The sequence below is a fragment of the Miscanthus floridulus genome, chromosome 18 (genome assembly GCF_019320115.1).
Source record: "Miscanthus floridulus cultivar M001 chromosome 18, ASM1932011v1, whole genome shotgun sequence".
NCBI lineage: Eukaryota > Viridiplantae > Streptophyta > Magnoliopsida > Poales > Poaceae > Miscanthus > Miscanthus floridulus.
Window position 1 is genome coordinate 120,661,177 of NC_089597.1, and position 17,376 is coordinate 120,678,552.

General features: G+C 42.6%; 1 protein-coding gene and 1 pseudogene across 1 annotated transcript; both read right to left on the reverse strand.

Moving 5' to 3' along the window:
* Positions 1-7,658: 7,658 nt before the first annotated feature.
* LOC136524496 (transcription elongation factor SPT6-like) lies at positions 7,659-14,502 on the reverse strand (annotated as a pseudogene).
* A 6-nt stretch (positions 14,503-14,508) lies between these two features.
* On the reverse strand, positions 14,509-15,435 carry LOC136524497 (uncharacterized). Its single transcript, XM_066517848.1, has 3 exons — positions 15,347-15,435; positions 15,088-15,257; positions 14,509-14,969 (listed from the first exon to the last, which is right to left on the reverse strand). The coding sequence occupies exons 1-3, from the start codon at positions 15,433-15,435 to the stop codon at positions 14,509-14,511; spliced, it is 720 nt and encodes a 239-aa protein (XP_066373945.1).
* Positions 15,436-17,376: the final 1,941 nt, after the last annotated feature.

Here is a 17,376-nt window from a genome sequence, read left to right on the forward strand (position 1 = left end):
CACATCACGAGATCGTTGAAGTAGAGATAAGTTGAAAGATGTGTTAGCCCCATGATCTTGTTATTGTATTATGGCCTGCATGATTCTACCTCATGCTCCACTGATATTAGTAATGAGTTAGGGTCGTCGAGTCTATTGTTGTTTCTATGGCCTGCATGATTCTGCCTCATGCCCCACTGGTCATGGCGATAGATGAGATCTAGCATGTTCATTAGATCTATCTTTATTAAATGATTAAGTGATGTTGAATTGTTTCTTTATATAAAAAGGAGTTCGGTTACTCGTAATCATTAGCTCAGCATGGACCGATCATCATTGATATCTTATTGCCATTGATTAATATTCGTTTAAATGATGTTTATCCTGAATAATAACCGATTCTCTTCACGCGACCCCATGAGCTCTAACTAACTTATTCTCATGAATATACTGGAATCAGCTATTTAGCTGATTTCCTTTCATATCGGCTCTCACAGCCGTACATTTGGGACTGTCTGGTAACACCAGCAAGTTCTGCCCTTAATTACTGATGAACTTTCTCTCCTTGTCGATTGTAGGGTCAAATTGACTGGCATGCCTCAGGAGGATTGCACAGGATCGACCACCCCTGCGCTGAAGCTAGGTGGATCTGCTCCATTGAGTGGACCCTTTCGGCTTGCTGCGTGTGTCCTCGGCACGGGACAAAATTCTATGCCGACATCTCCATTCCTTTCTCTGTCTCGTCTGCCACCGCCACCCGCCCGACCATGTCGCTACGTTCCCATCGCGACCGCCCACAGCCTTGGGCCCTCCACCGCGCCTCCATCCCTCCCTCTCTCTCCCCATTCCCCTGCTCAAGCGAGGCCGCACCCCCTTGGCCACCCGCACCCTCCCTGTTTGCTCGTGTCTATCGTCGTTGTCCGTGCTCGCCGCCGCGCGCCGCCGTCGCCCCCTCCCTTGGCTTGTCCACCGCCAGCCGTGCCTCTCTACCTACGCCCATGATGCCTCCCCTGGTGATAGGCTAGGGGTTAGCCCCTTGGCCGCCCACGCCGCCTCCCCTGGTGATAGACTTGGGGTCAGCCCCTTGGCCGTCCTCGCCGGTGGCCCCCTCCGTCGTTAGGGCTAACCCCAGGAGCTCTTCCCGTTGTTGCTAAGGTATTCCCCCCTCCAATACCCTCATTTTGGTGATTAAATTTTGAATGAATTGATTATTGTTAGTGATTTGGTATAGTTAAGTAGTTAGGATTTAGGGTATGGTTAGATAGTTAGCCTTTAGGTTTTTGTTAGTTAGGATATTAGGTTTAGGGTTTGGTTAGTAATTTAGGTTTAGGTTTTTGTTAGTTAGGATTAGGGGTTTAGGATTTATGCTATTGTTAGTTAGAACATTGGGTTTAGGGATTGGTTAGGTAGTTATGGTTTAGTTAGTTTGTAGTAGTAATGGTAGTTAGTATAGATACTAATTTTCATGTGTTGGTACTTAGTAGTGCGTGATATGATGATTTTAATGACTTGATGAAGTTTCCTCAAATGCTTTTGTAGATGGATTGTTGTGTTCGAGTTTTTTACGGAGGAAGTGTTAGGAAAGAAGATGGTATGTTGGAGGATATGGAAGAAGAATTGGAATGGTTTGATGAACCTCCTAGCTTCGATGACCTTTGTGTCCGTTTGAATGTAAAGTTTGGTGGTGATTTCACAGTGAAGGGGAGGTTTGATAGTGGGAAGACTAGGGCACACTATGTCCTGATGCCTTTGCACGACCCTGCTCATTGGTCCCACTACAATAGGGTGCTCCAAGGTTCTAATGTGCCCATAGTTGAGGTGGTGGTGGAGAATGAGTACATGATGAAGGGTATCCAGGATAGGCCGTCCAATGACGGTGTTGGAGGCAATGAATAAGATTTGGGGGTCGAAGGGGAAGCAACTCAGGGTAACATAGATTTGGCTGGTCAGTTGACGCAGGAGCAGTTTCATTCAACTCTAGTAGGTTGTATAAGCAATGACTTCGATATGAACGAGTTCGAACGGGAAGAGTAGGAGTTGGAGGAGGAGGACAGGATCGGTGATGCAGTTAGCAGTGATTCAGACGATTCTGATGATGACCAAGGAGGTAGAGATGCTATACCAACACCGGTTGTTGCCATGCTAGTACCGGTTCATGCTATGCCATTAGCAGTACCAACTGAGGTACTTCATGCTATGCCGGCTCAGGGTAGACTAGTCATAGATTTGCCAGAGGATGATACCCCCTATGATTCATGAGATAGAATTAGCGAAGTACAACAATACGTTCCACCACCACCTTACACAACGACAGAGCTTATGTAGCTGAGGTCAATGAACGTACCTTTTAGTGGTGTTCTGAACTATAGGGATGTCAGCATGATGGATATGGTAGTTTGTGACACCGGTCTGCAGATGTATAGGAAATCATTGTATGACCATGAGAATGTAATCCTTGAGAAGGGAATGATATTCAATACAATGACAGAGATGAAGTTGTTCCTTCAGACTATGTTGTCTATCACTATAAGCGCTACAACGTCACTCATTCTGACAAGGAGTTGAGGTACCACGTGACATGCAAAAATTGTTGTATGTGGAGGTTAAATGCACGAAAAAGACAGAGTTATGGCAAGTGGAGGATAAGTAAAGTGGTCCAACCCACACTTGTCTATCAAATAAGGGGAAGGAAAATCATCATTAGCTCACTGCATGTTACCTTGCCCGTCGTATATTGGGGCTCGTCGATAACAATAATGACATTTCGATGTCTTCCTTACAAGAGTCCATATCCGAATTCGTTAAGTATGATGTGAAGTATGGAAGGCTTGGCATGCTAAGCAAATTGCCATGGCAATTCGTTAGGTTAGCTGGAAGGAAGCGTACAATAGGGTACCCCAAATATTATGTGCGATGCATTACTACAACCCTAGTGTCGGGTTCATAAACCTAGAGTCCCCAATGGACCTGCTTCCCTACAAAAACTCAGCCTAGCAGGGCGGCGTAGCAACAACGTGCACTTCTTGGGCCAGCCCAGTTACGTAATGGCAGGCCAAGACAACAATTTGGTCCCCGATTGGAAGACCTAGCCAAGGTGGGTACACATTTCGACTCCAACCTCCTTTTCCGACCGGAGATACGCCGGACCTTCGCTCGTGATTCTTCCCTGACCGACATGGTCAGAGCCGACTGGGAACGACCGACCGAGGATGCCCGCTCGGTGAGGGCCCAAGAATCAGGTGGAGCGGATAAGGTAAGGCGCTCAAGTCAACCGCAATACCGAGGACCATACCCTGCCATACCCTGCACACCTGCAGGACGGTGTCACCAGGCCATGCCAGACGGGTACTATGCAACCTTCTAGGTGTGTCAGAGCACGAACAGTATTGTAGGCGCCGACGTTTGCCCTACCAGGCAAACACGGTAGAGCCTGCCACGTGCGACATAAACAATATTGTGGGCGTCGATGACCATCTCATACCCGACAACGTGGGTAACAAGACTAGGTAGCACACGTATCCATTATCTCTTTCTCTGACTTGTAAGGTCATCCCCTTCAACTATAAAAGGGGATGTGCTCTCTCCTCTCTAGAGGACGTTCTCTCAGGCTCCCCTCCGAAAAGAGCAGCTAGACGATTCGAACACCCATCACTTTAGCCGCTCGGTTTAGAGTCCGACCGGGCCTCTAATACCCCCTTCTTATTCCTATTTGTTTGTAACCCTACAGCAAAATTTGAGCATGTGGGCTCAGGAATAAAGTCACTGATTAACTGAAACTAGACGTAGGGCACGTTGCCTGAACCAGTATAAATCTTGTGTCATCGCATGCGAGGCCACATCCGATCACAACGCACGGCAAAACTACAAATATTTACTTGTTGGTCACTTTTCGCACCGACACCTGGCTTGAAATGGTTTGTAGACACCGGAGGGATGCATTTCGAGGACCCGTTGAGGCATGTCCTACATCATGTGTTCTGGCTGTCCATGGAGATAGAACATGCATTCCGGTATTGTCGCCTAGTCATACTTGTTGATGGCACTTTCCTAACCGAAAAGTACAGGGGCACCTTGATGATGGCTGCTGTTGTTGATCCAGAGGACCAGATAGTACCCATGGCTTTTGCCTTGGCAGAGTGGGAGAACAATGAAACTTGGTCATGGTTCATGCGGCTTCTACGTGTACATGTGCTTGGCCCCATCTTGCACTATATGTTTGATCTCGGACCATCACCTAGGGATTCTTAATACTGCAGGTGAACATATAGATGGGTTCCCACCTCTAGTGAACAGATGGTGCATGTGACATTTTGCCGCTAATTTTTGACGGCGTTAGAGGAAGAAGAAGGTTTGTGACAAGGTAAAGGCTCTATGTTGTGTACGTACAGAGCACCAGTTTGAGGAGACAAAGAGAGAATTAGACAAGATGGTAAATGAAGCAGGCAAGGCCTGGTTAGAGGCGCAGATGGAACATAAGGCTAAGTGGGCGTTAGCATATGGCAAGGGCGGTTTCAGGTACGGCATCATGACCACCAACTCGTCAGAGTCTTGCGTAGAGGAATATAGCTGAGCATGGGTGATTTGGAAAGGCTGAAGCAGAACATTTGAAGGAGGCCAAGGAATTGGCCAAGCCGCAGACCGCCGAGCCGTATGGACCTCGTCGGCATGTCTTTAGTGTACGTGGGAAGGGTGGCATAAGTTTGGGCAGCGAACGTTATGGTGGACGAAACTACCGACTAGCTCGTGTTATGTGCTCATGTAACTTCTTTTCCACATATCTTACACGGGCCACCTCTGCGGCATGCTCCCCGCTGCATCTAATCCCATCATATATAAAATGCAATAAGTTAGCAATGCGGTTATATTACATATAAAAGCAGGCAACGAAAATAACAAGGCTTCTAATGACTCACTTGCACACAATGCAGCAACATGACCGTTCAAGACCTGCATCTGTACTCTTTCCTCCTCCATTGCATCATTCCTTGCCCTCTCCTCCTCTAACGCCCTCTGTCTCTCCAACCTCCATTTGTCAAGCCAGACACCGATCGGGTTACGAATACCGCTCTGTCTAGCAAACTCACGCATGTCCTTCTTTCGCTGTTTAACGAACAGGTTGACGTAGTCAGGTCCATATCCCCTCTTCCGTGCAATTACTTGCCTCCCCTTCAACTCATCCAAGAACCTAGCTTGACCATCATAAGATTCCTACTTGCATTTCCTAGTGCTTTGTTGAAACAAAAAATTAGATCATAAGTCTTAGCAAAAGAAAAAAAATGATTTCATGTTTTCCACCACAATAACCAACCTCATCATAGTCAACCATATGGCCGCAATAATGGCCTATTCCAAGCTCCGAAGGGACTAGGCTATAGTTGGATTTAACACCATATTCGCACATGACAGGTGGTGCTTTGAAAATTACCCTTTCTTTCTTTTTTTCATTTTCCTTTGGCGGCTCCAGCCATTGATTCTTAGGACCATAGAGCCACTCCTTGAAACGACACTTCACAAATGCAAACACCTAAAAGAGGTGACATTAGTACATGAACACCTATAGCTCAACATTTCAACAGATAAACTATCCACTTACTTCATGCTTGTTTGGACACACAAACTTCAACGTATTCTAAGGGTTTATCACAGCTCGATCTCTACAATAGCACAGAGGAGGTTCCTCAAGTCGTCTAACTGTGGCTAAGTGCTTCTCCTTAGCCGTCATTGGCGGAGGGTTAGGGGAGGTGGAACCCAACGCTCGAAGTGCTCACGTGGATGTCTCCCTCTCCAACAATTGTCGAAAAGGAGGTACCTTGGTTCAAACTTGTCTGCACCGTCGATCCACTGAAAGAAAAGTCACCTCTCATGGGCCTACACAACAAGATTCCAATAAAATATTAATAACCTAGTAACACAAATGAAGAAAAAAGCATACGGAAAGAATTACTTACATTAAAACGACTGTATGTGTAGAAGCAACGAGTCACTGTGTCCGGATGTCTCGATTGAAACACGTCAGCCGGACGACCACAGTCACAGTTAGGGACAGGGAGGTCAGGAGGGAGGGGGCATCTTTGCTAGACTCGTTGGGGTATAATTCTCTAGGACGACCCCATTTTCGCCATAACTGCTCCCGATACATGTCTTGCATCTAATAAAACGGTTGTAATTTAACATCAATCAAAATATCGCAAATTAATGTAAAGGAGAACCATTTGCATTACAACTAAAATAATAATACCTCACACTAAATATGGTAACATGCTTGTAACTAACTAATTAACCTTAACAATGACAAAATCGAACTAATATTTTCCTTCAAACCCTAACACAAATATACTTATCCTCCAAACCCTAGCTACCATTCATAATCTTTGAATCCACCATTCAAACGACAAATAAGAACATCGTTACCATGACCTAGGCCGAGGAGAAGCTTGTGGGAGGGAGGGAGGGAGACTGGCAGGGAGGGCCGGGCGGCGGCAGGCTTTTATGAGGCGGGAGGGGGGCGGCGCGGGCGCCCTCACCTCTGTTTGACGTAAGACAGAGAGAGGGAGGAGGCTCGCGACGCGACATTAAGTCGGCCCTGCCGCGCCGCGGGCGATGGCGCGGCACTGCCGCGCGCCTGCCACGTCAACTGGTCAGGACCCTTGCCCCTACCACGTCATCGCCTTTGCCGCGCCGCCATGCATGGCGCGACAGCGTTGTTTGGCTACGCCGTGGCAATAGGCGCGGCCAAAAGTGTTAGATTTGAAAATAAAAAAAATAGTGTCAAATTTAGAAATAGTTTACAAAAAAAAGTGTTAAAAATAATAATAAAAAAAGTGCCACGCCGACACTGCTAACATGTGCGCAAAACTCTTGCAGATAATGCAGCCAGGAGCACTCGAGCACAACGGACGGACATTAAATAAGCCCTAAAAAAGCGAAAAGTTTCACAATGGGGCCAGAGGATCAAATTCGCAGGACACGGTAACAAACTATAGCCACTATGTACATACATGCATTATGTAAGGCCGTCGTCCAAGATGCAACATCAGCAGCTACAAGGCTAGCAAGTTACAGATAAGTGGCAGTTTTCTCCCATCCCAACAGTATCAGTATGTACACGAGTTGAGGAAACGGTTTCATCTGATAGTTCTCGTCTGAATTACGATTCAGCAGGAGTGCAGAACACACCCATCAGTCCATCATCCACCGCCAGTCCGCCACCACCGTACCCCCAGCAGCTTCCACCATCCTGTGCTGACCTTTTTGGCACCGCCACTAGCTGCCCCTCAGCCTCCTACACTAACGCCACCGCCCACGAGTCTGTGCTGGGACACGTCAACTGGTCAGTTTGACTAGATATTAGTAAAAATCCACAGCAATGTGTTGACAGTCTGGGAAGCTTACTAACAGAAAACTGAAAGAAAAACACAAGAAAGAAATATTTCAGACTCATACAAGAAACAAAACCAGATGAATATTACTTCTATTTCAAATATGGCTTTTAACTCACACAGCATAAAGTGGCACGGGAATCACCACAAGTCCACAAGCATGCTAACACTATCTTCAATGACACTAGCAAATCATGAGAAGAACAATAATGCTCTACTTGGTGAAAGTATTATAATTCTAATCCATGCAAAGCATCTCAAAGATTATCATAGCGAAATATGCATATAAACTTATCAACATCATAAGCTCATTAATAACTGACCTAATCTTCCAGAGAAAGGTCTGTCCCTATAATTACCATCTCCCCTCCAACCATCATTTGCATCACCAGCACTAGCACCACCACCAGAACCCCAAGCTGAGTTTTTCGTAGGCACCACTGCAGCAACATTTTGCATCGATGGTTCAGCATCAGATGGTCGTTTGTCAATAATCTTCTGGAAATAGGACACGAGGCGGTCAATGTTGTCAAAGTCTCTCTTCCTGAATCTGAAGCCCTTTGGGTATAATCCGACATACTCATGATGCGGATTTGTACCCCTAATATATGACAATATAAAGGTTCCCGGATGCTCATGAGATATGCCAAAACTATATACTATTCTCATGGGATTCTCTGCCTTCTCTGCCCTGAACATCTCATCAACCTCATTTTTTAGCCCCATCCTGAATTTACGGTAACAGAGCATGCTTTTGAGGTGTCCAACCAACGGGTCCACATATCTGTCAATGACCTGTATATTATATGAAAATTAGGGTTGTGAGAGGAAGGCCCAGTTACGTCAAAATGAAAGAATACCAAATAACTTCAGCAAAATGTTGTCACAAAAAATGAATGTGGAGAACTGAAGCTGACAGAAAATAAGTGAGAAGACAGGGGAGTGTATATATCAGGTGCACCAACCTCATCGAGGTCTTCAAAAGTTTCATTGTCAATTGTTAGTGTTTTTCCCAGGCGAAGGGTTTCTTTGTGATCCTTCCCACCTTCAGATATCTCCTTGTGTGCATAAACGCCATCAGCAATTTTTAGGGTAAGAATAAAAAATGATGGTCCCCTAGAACTTGCCCGGATCACCTTTTCACCAGGCTCTTTATCTGATAAAAACTGTTTAAAGAAAAGAGTTTAGATAAGATGGGCATAGCATAAGTGCATAACAGAAGAGAAGAAGCAGAGTGGAGTTAGTTTAACAAGGCAGCTAACCTGCATGGCTTCTTCTGCTGTCAGGTTCTTAAAGTGGGGATGCACAATCATCCGGGGCTGGAAATGCTTCTTTGGAAGTTCCTTTTGCTTTCGAGCCTTATCTTGTGCAGTCTGTGAGGTCATGTCTTGTTCATGATAGTAAGGATCCTGATCACCTCTGGAGAATGGTGTTCCCCTCATTTTACTAGCCTTGCAGGTTAGGTGAACCATGAACCTATTTTTATTCAAATTACAAATTTTGCCAGTTAATACATCACCTTCACGTAATTGCGATGATTCTGGATCAAAACCCTCATCAGAGTAGTCGTCTGCCATAACTATGGCTTTCAAACCAGAATCAAACATGCAAATTATTTTGTTCTCTTGTATATTGCGAACAGTTACTTGAACAATCCTTCCCTCAGATATGGTATCCTCTGTTTCACCAGAAAGCATCCAGAACTCCTCTTCTGGGCTTGGCTCGATATAGGGGGTTCTCCAATCAGAAAAACCGCACAGCAGCTCCGTCTGTATATCACACAGTGTTTCCTTTTTACGGTATTCTTCTGAAATGCTCTTTATATTCATCAATATCAAGATTTCGAAGAAAATGCGGCCTTTCTCTAATGTGCTCAATCACCAACTCTTGCATGTCATCGTCCATTTCATTCATTTCATGTGGTGCATCCTCAGCATAGATATCCTTAGCCAGTTTTTTTTGCTAATGCATATGATTCAGGATGGATCCTTGTGTCCTCAAGCATATCAATGATTTGAGGACTGGCACCTGCTGCAGCTGCACCACTCCGTCTTACACGTAAAAACCCAGAAGCATTCATGAATACTTTCCTGCCTAGAGGTTCTACAAGATCCTTGCGGCTAAAAATTGATCCCTCTCTTGCCAGATCTTTTTTCAAAGCTGAAGCTTTGCGTGGACCCAGGCCAGAAATAAATTGTAATGTTGAAAAATGCCACTCATGGCTAGAAGCAAGATTAATATCGAAACCTATCTGATTTGTTGCATCAACCATTACTTGCTCAGCAACTTCATACTTCTCATCAGGAGTGAGAAACTGTTCCAGCGCATGCAGTTTCCAAGAAAGTATCTCTTTTCCAGGTCCACATAGTGTAGCAATCATTGCCAATGGATTCTGAAGGTAACGTCCAAGTGCCACAGCCCTCTTCACAATGCCTGTATAATGATTGAGGTAACAGCTGTTTGTAAGTTACTGAACAGAAGTAACAGTAGATCACCATGTTGCTACTATAACTACTATACCTGAGTGGCCAGGAAGTTGATCCGAAGATATTCGAGAGTTCTCATACAAGCGAGGCACAGACTCATCACCATAGACGATGCTAAGATTTTTCATGTGAGGGATAACATCTCTGGGATTATCTTCTACGATTCCCTTGTAAATAACCTGTCACAAGGATAAATGCCAATTTAATGTTAGCAATGAGAGCATTATAAAGCTTAAAAATGAACTTCCACCTAGTACTGTTGCAGGACAGTCCAAACAGACAGAATAACTGAAAATTTAACCAACTAGCTATTATATACACACAAGCACTGGAAATACGTTCACCCAGCAGTTGAACCTGATATGCTTCATAAAACCTAATGGGTTGCCTTGATGCATCTAAGGAACAAGATTGTGACATCCTACAAGGTGAAATCAGGAGAGTAACAAAACCATAATAATAAAAACTGTGTGCAGCAAAGACAATAGCTGATAGCCTGATACTATGTTCTGCAACAGCACGCTGAACTCGGAAGATAACACAACTATAAAACCAGATGCTATAAATCCTCTGCGAATGCTGACAATAACACCCTGTTCATAAAGTGGCCGTATTGTACAACAGCATGGTAATATGAAACTCATCAGTCTGGGGCCAACAGCCAACTTAAAGACCTTTGTGCAGGTGCGACTATATAAGTCTGGAAGAAACATATTACATGTTCTAATGTGACTAGAAATGAATTTGTATACCCACAAATAAGATAGAATAATACCTCATAAATATCATCCTTGAGTTATCTGCAATTGTAGTTTGATGCTCCTACACACACAACATGTGGTTGATGATCAGTCATAAACTTTAAAAGTTGTTGTCGTTGCTGACCATTCTTCTTCTTCTGCTCCTCGGTGACACCTTGAGACCTGTTACTGATAGAACCCACATGTATAACATCAACCAATTCTCCTGATGAGTCTAACATTACAAAGGTGATTGATGGCTTCCCAGGACCCAAGCAGCAGGCCATAACTCTCAACTCTGATTCGCCATCCAAATCAATGTCAGCATCCTCCTCCTTCTTCCAAGGAGCAACAGTTACCTTGTTCCACAACTGTTTCCCATATTATTCCATATGGAGCCAATGTTTAGCTTTTGCTGTCAACAGTGATCGAGCCTCCTTTTCCATTGATGGAAGAAGGAAACTGAAGAAGGCATCATCTAGTATCATCTTTCGTTGCTCATACCACAACTGTGCAGACTTGCTGACACAGTCACTTAGATAATTCTCACGTGCATCAGACATCAGTTCATTCTTAGCATCTTCTAGCAATTTTACAGTAACCTTGAGAAGCTTATCTTGTTCTGCTTTCTGAATAAGAAGCCACTGTGCATCTACAAACTTATCAAGTGGTTTTTTCTCTCAACCACTTAACACCCGATAGTTGATGATATGGATCTATGATCGTATTGCCCTCAGGTGTGGGACATGTTGACACAACTGCTTTATTCATGAAGATGCCTCGAATATGCTTTCTTACAATTGGCTCACGACTTATCTCAACTGCAGCCTGATAACAAAGAAGAAACAAGGGGACATGGGATGTTGTTGTCAGCTCAAATCAATCAACTAAAGTTTTGTGCCCTACAAAAAACGGTCAATATTTTGAGGTCTATTAAATACCATGTGTCTCGCACCGCGAAGAACATCTTGTGGCCTTTCAAACATTGCACATGTGAAATTTGCAGCAACCACTTCAGGAGAATCTTTCCTGCTATCAAGCTCACCAACATCCTGAAGAATCATATTACACGTAAAGTGTCAAACTTGGGATGATTTTTTGTATAAAAGAATTTTCTAGGGCATTAAAATATATGCAAACAATGGGTAGGTTGCACAGGCAGAATTCTTACGTCAAAAAAACAGGAAGTATTGTTCTAAAAATAAGTGTCAACATAGATCACATACAGGTATTTTTGTTAATGTTAGATGGTGACCAAATTGCTCAGAACTGTGCCCAAATTGCTTGGCAACCTCCCATAACCCTGCGTTGTGACAGATCCTGTACAAGGATTTCCTTTTTAGACGTTTGAATTGTCCTTCAACTTCACCAGGAGGAAAATGTAAATTGAACTTTGCATCAACATCCTCCAACTCTTTCTCAGATTTAGCATCCTTTAGTGCATCAATGATAGAATTATAAAGTTGCCTGTTAAGTTCCTGCCTTGTGACATCTTCTATCCTCTGTTTCTCATCATCAAATCGTTTCTCATAGTACAACTCTAAAGCAACCTTGCGCTTCTGAAGAAGTAGCCACTTTCTGTCTAAGGTCTGAACTGCCCAGAGCAGCTGTTAGAACACAAGATTTGCGTCAGTAATTGCAAATAGTTGGTCAGTTCAGGGAGAGGAACCAATTTGTCATGAAGAATACTTACCTTATGCCACCTCATTTTGGGCACATCATATTCATTACCCTGATAAGAATCAAGATTTTTTAGCAGGCTTGAACATTTCTCCTTTCTGTACATTGCAATGAATGGAATCTGACAGGTAACAAAGACTAAGTCAGACGAGCAAGCATAATAAATTGTGAAGCAGATTTGGACAAAATTTGCATACTTCAAATTTTTTGACATGCAGCATGGTCAAAACGTTAGCAATGTCCTTCTGGTCAATATCCTTGTTCAATTCATCACCGAAAAAGAACAGAAACCCATCGCCAGTTAGTTGGCTGTGTATCCATAAACTTTCTTCCTCTATCATCGTGTTATCCGTCGGAGGATCGCCAGTCAACTCATAAGACAACTGTCATAAAGAAAAAGAAACTAATCATATGGTCTTAAACTAAATCAATATTTAGTGAAAATCAAGTTAGCTGGTACATACCTGCACCCTCTCAGGCAATTCATTTTCTTTTATTTGCCCATCTTTTGTTGTCATATACTTCTCTTGAAGAATAAATGGCTCAAACTCGTCTTCAAGCCTCTTCCCTCTTAACTCACCTGAGTTAGAAGCCTCCCTCTCAAGCCCTTGCTTTCTTCGTGCTAACATCTCATCAACCTCACCAAATATGTCTTGGGCCTCTTGTAGAGCAGATGATGATACACCTGCTGCTTGTCGTGGTACCTTCTTTTTAAACTTCATCCTTCTACAAGTATATGCCATTGTACATATTACTTGGAGTGAACACAGTAATATGTAATTTTGCAAAGTGACAAAGACATGGAACTGGTTGGTGAATGATAGAAACACAACGAATCACACCTTACAACTTGGCCATTCCCATCAATTTCATCATCATCCACAATGAAACCTCTCAAATCATCTTCGTAATTACCAAGCTCCTCAGTTTCCTCAGCCTTCTGGTCATCCTCATAGTCCTCAAAAGGCACAGCATCTGAGGAAATAGAATTGGAATTGATTGAAAATTAGTTTCAACCACGTCCAGGAATAACAGGAATAAAAAAAGACGCTAGGGAATCTTCTGTTCCAGCTATCTCGATGGTCACCAAATAAACACATGCACGCTCGGCTGTTCCCCTCTTAAGCCGCTGCACGTGGCACATGCGTAAGTCGCCCAACGCCAGGGATGAAGCCAAAAAAAAATTTAGGGGGAGGGAGGGGGGGGGGGGGGGGGGGGCTGAACAAAAGTTCTACAACGACTTAGCTCTACTATGACCACTCACAATAGACAAATATATAATAGCTTAAAGTAATCTTATATTTGAAACATCGATTAATGATGAAATTCACAAAGTACATCATGAAAAATAAAGGATGCAGTTCATTCGTACCAAAAGGTCCAATTACGAAGCTAATAAACGGCTCCTGATGTTGACACATTATTCATCCGAAGTAGCAATCTACAGAGATAGACAAAATTGATTAGTCAAACATATATATGGACCTCCAAATTATGAATTTAGAAGATAATAGATCGTACCACTAATTTTTTAGGCAATAACATACGACGCTTTTTCATCTCTTGAAACCGCTTTTTGATCTTTTCATTATCAATCTTTCTAAATATCTCCATCTCACTATAGCATATCATCAAGTCATTGAGCCATCCATCACCCATTTTACTACGCAAATCTATCTTTATAATAGACATGGCTAAAAATATCCTCTCAACTGAAGCCGTTGCCACCGGTAGTATCAAGATTAGCTCAATGAGACGATAAACCAATTTATAAGATGTGTTCATATTAGTCTTGACCATAATTTTAGCAACTTTTCCAAGTTCATTGCATCCAAGAAATTCTAGAGTTCTTCTAGCACGGTTGACAAACTGTCTAAGATGGCTGGGCAAAACAGCAAGCTCACCAATATCAAAATCCTCGGCATAAATTTTAGCAAGCCTCACAAGTTTGTCAACATCAAAATTAGAGAAGGAGTTCCTTGGGTTAAAAGCAGCCATACATACTAATAACTCTGAACTAATTTCACTGAACCGATGATTTAGCTCAGTCATGATGGCATCAATGGCGACAAGAAAAATCTCAACATGATAGTAATGCATGTTTGTTACCTTTTGCTTTCTTCGTCTAGATGTACCTCTAACATTTATTTCCTTATCCATATCTTGCACTTCAATCTCATTCTTCTCACAGAATGTTTTCACTTTTTTGAGTAATGGCTCCCATCCATTTTCCCTCATATCCTGCTAGCTATCTTTCACATCCGTGATCAAATGCATTGCTTCAACTATGTCTTGATCCTTCCTTTGCAAAGCACGTGACAAAATATCTATCATGCTCAACAATTCTATCATCAAATGCAGGATGAACACAAAATCAAAGTTCTCCATTTTTCCAATTAAACCTAAAGCTCCACCATTATTTGTTGGTTTAAAGGAATCTTTCTTCACTATCTCAAGCACATCTATGATAGCCACCCACATCACCAAAATGCGAAGCAAAGTTTTAAGATGGGAACCCCATCTAGTATCTCTTGGGCTAGCTAGACTACTTTCTTGATTTAAACCTCTTCCCGTCATAATCTCACCCTTCTCAATCTTTTCTAGCAACACATCATGATGCTTTGCAAGCAAGGCATCTTTTCTCATACAAGATGCACACACATTGCTGACTATTAAAGGAACATAGTTAAAGAAATCTGCAATATCTGCACTAGAAGTCGAACACAGTAACAATCACTAGTTGTAATTGATGGGCAAAACAATGCACATAGAAAGCATAAGGATTTTCATCACGAATCAATTTCTGCACCCCATTAAATTCACCTCTCATATTAGAAGCTCCATCATACCCTTGCCCACGAAGCATAGAAATAGACAAATTGTGACTTGAAAGCATACTAACCAAAGCTTCTTTCAATGCAATAGTTGTACAACTCTGAACATGCTGAAGTCCAAGAAATCTCTCCACCACTTGCCCTTTATCATTCACAAACCTGCACGGCACATTTGTTTATTTGTTAGTATAATTGTAGAAATAATTATAATAAAATCTATGCACAAATTGCAATTGTGGAGTACTAACCTTAGAATCACTGTCATTTGCTCTTTTATTGATACATCTCTAGACTTATCAATAAGCACCGAGAATTTTCTACCTCGAATCTCATCCATAATGACAGTTGTGACAAGGGATGAAAACGGTCGGAAAATCTCTCAATCGTTTTCTACTTCTACATTTGAATACGAAAACAAAAACGAAAGCGGTAAAGCCGGACACGAAAACGAACACGAACTTATGGAATATCAAAAATTTCGAAAACGAACTAATTCGAGCGGAATTATGTCGAACACGGTTGGTATACGAAAAATCAATACGGAATATTGACATATAGGACCAAGTGCATAACAATTAACAAGTACATAATAATTAACAAGTCCTACAACTTTTTTAAAAAGTATCTCCATTCGACACAATATAAGGAAGATATGATTTTTTTAAGGCAACAAGCGCTTGTACGCGATTAATATATCGCTGACTTTGTTTAATTTTTTTTTAACATCTTCAAGACATCAAATGAAAAAAAAACTAAGAACTAGAAAGTTGTAGATCTCGTCGAGAGCTACAATTTTCATATAAAAATCATCTTCATCCGAGATCGTATGAAAAAGATATAATTTTTCTAAGGTTGGACTTGTAGTGGGCCAAATTTGGTTTAAACCGAATTTCAAAACCGAATTTTGAATTTGGGATATTTCGAATTAAAAGTAGAAAAGTAGAAAACGGTCAAAAAAATGTCTAAACCGTTTTCGTTCCGATTTCGAATTTGGTGTTCCGAATTTCGAACCGAATTCGAATTTGTTCGAAAATACGAATTCGATCGGATTAAATGTAGAAAACGATGCGGTTCGGTACGGGATATTTCCGTACCGTTTTCATCCTTAGTTGTGACTTTCTCTTCACAAGCTTTTGCAAGATCCTTTTGTATATCAGGAGATAACATCTGGCAATTTTTAGAACCTTTGTCATATGCGTCCTTCACTATATCTACCTTATCTTTATACCAGTCAACCATCTCTCTAAATGTACTCTTGTTGAGAGAAGTAGAACTCTCATCATCTCCACGAAAAGGTTCCCCTTGCGATATGAGAAATCTTGCAACATCTAAAGAAGATGTCAAACGAATCTCATATCGTTTTTCTTCCTCCGTGCTTACCTCGATCAACTAATTTTCGACCAACACTTGTCCTTTGGTTCATAAAGTCGTCACACTTCAGTCTAGCCTCTGCATGAGTCTTGCAAACACCATGCTTATGAAAAGTATCCTTAGCGTTCTTCCAATTCACATAACCTTGATGTGCAAAGATAGTACTTCCAAATTTTTCAGCCTTTGCCGAATTAAAGAAGAGATAGCAATATAAGCAATAAGCAGCATCCTTGGACTCACTATACTCTAGCCAATCAAATTCATCAAACCAAGTCTTTTGAAATGATCTCCATTCACCACCCATATATTTACGAGGAAATGGAAATTCATGAGGTTGGGTTGGACCACTTAAAGCATATGCTCTCTTTACTTGGTCTCTAATTTCTGGTTCATAAGAATCGATTGGTTTGCGCTTTCCAGGGTCAGCAATTAGGTTTGAATGACTAAACTCTTTCCTAGGTTTCTTGGGTTGATTTGTGCTCTCATTAGTATGTGCAGTTGAGCCGCTGCCACTTGAACTTGAATAGTAGTTGCGCAAAGTTCTTTTTGACATACCGAAAATCTAAAAATTGAAATCTATCATGAATCAAACATTCAACCTTTCAATCATAGACTCCTGCTCTCACATTCACAGTTAAAATTGAAAAATCACCTGATGTCCTACTCGGCTGCTCCGTCGGCCACCATGTCCCCAAGAGCGTCGCGCCTGCTTGCGCCGTTGCGGGCCGCCGGGCTGCGCGGCCTGCGCTCACGCCGCAGCGGTGTCCGCTCGCCTGCCGTTGTCCGTCCTCGTGGTGTGGGGACTGGGGAGTCGCCGAGTCAGGGTAGACCGGTCACCGATAGAACTAGGGAACAGGGAAACCGCCGCCGTCCGTTTGGGGTCGGGGACAGGAGGCTCGCGACAGCT

Coding starts and splice junctions, on each gene's coding strand:
- LOC136524497 (XM_066517848.1), bottom strand. CDS start 15,435: ATGGATGAGATTCGAGGTAGAAAATTCTCGGTGCTTATTGATAAGTCT. Junction 15,258..15,346: donor CAAATGACAGTGATTCTAAG/GTTAGTACTCCA, acceptor TGTGCCGTGCAG/GTTTGTGAATGATAAAGGGC. Junction 14,970..15,087: donor TGGAGCTTCTAATATGAGAG/GTGAATTTAATG, acceptor CTTCTAGTGCAG/ATATTGCAGATTTCTTTAAC.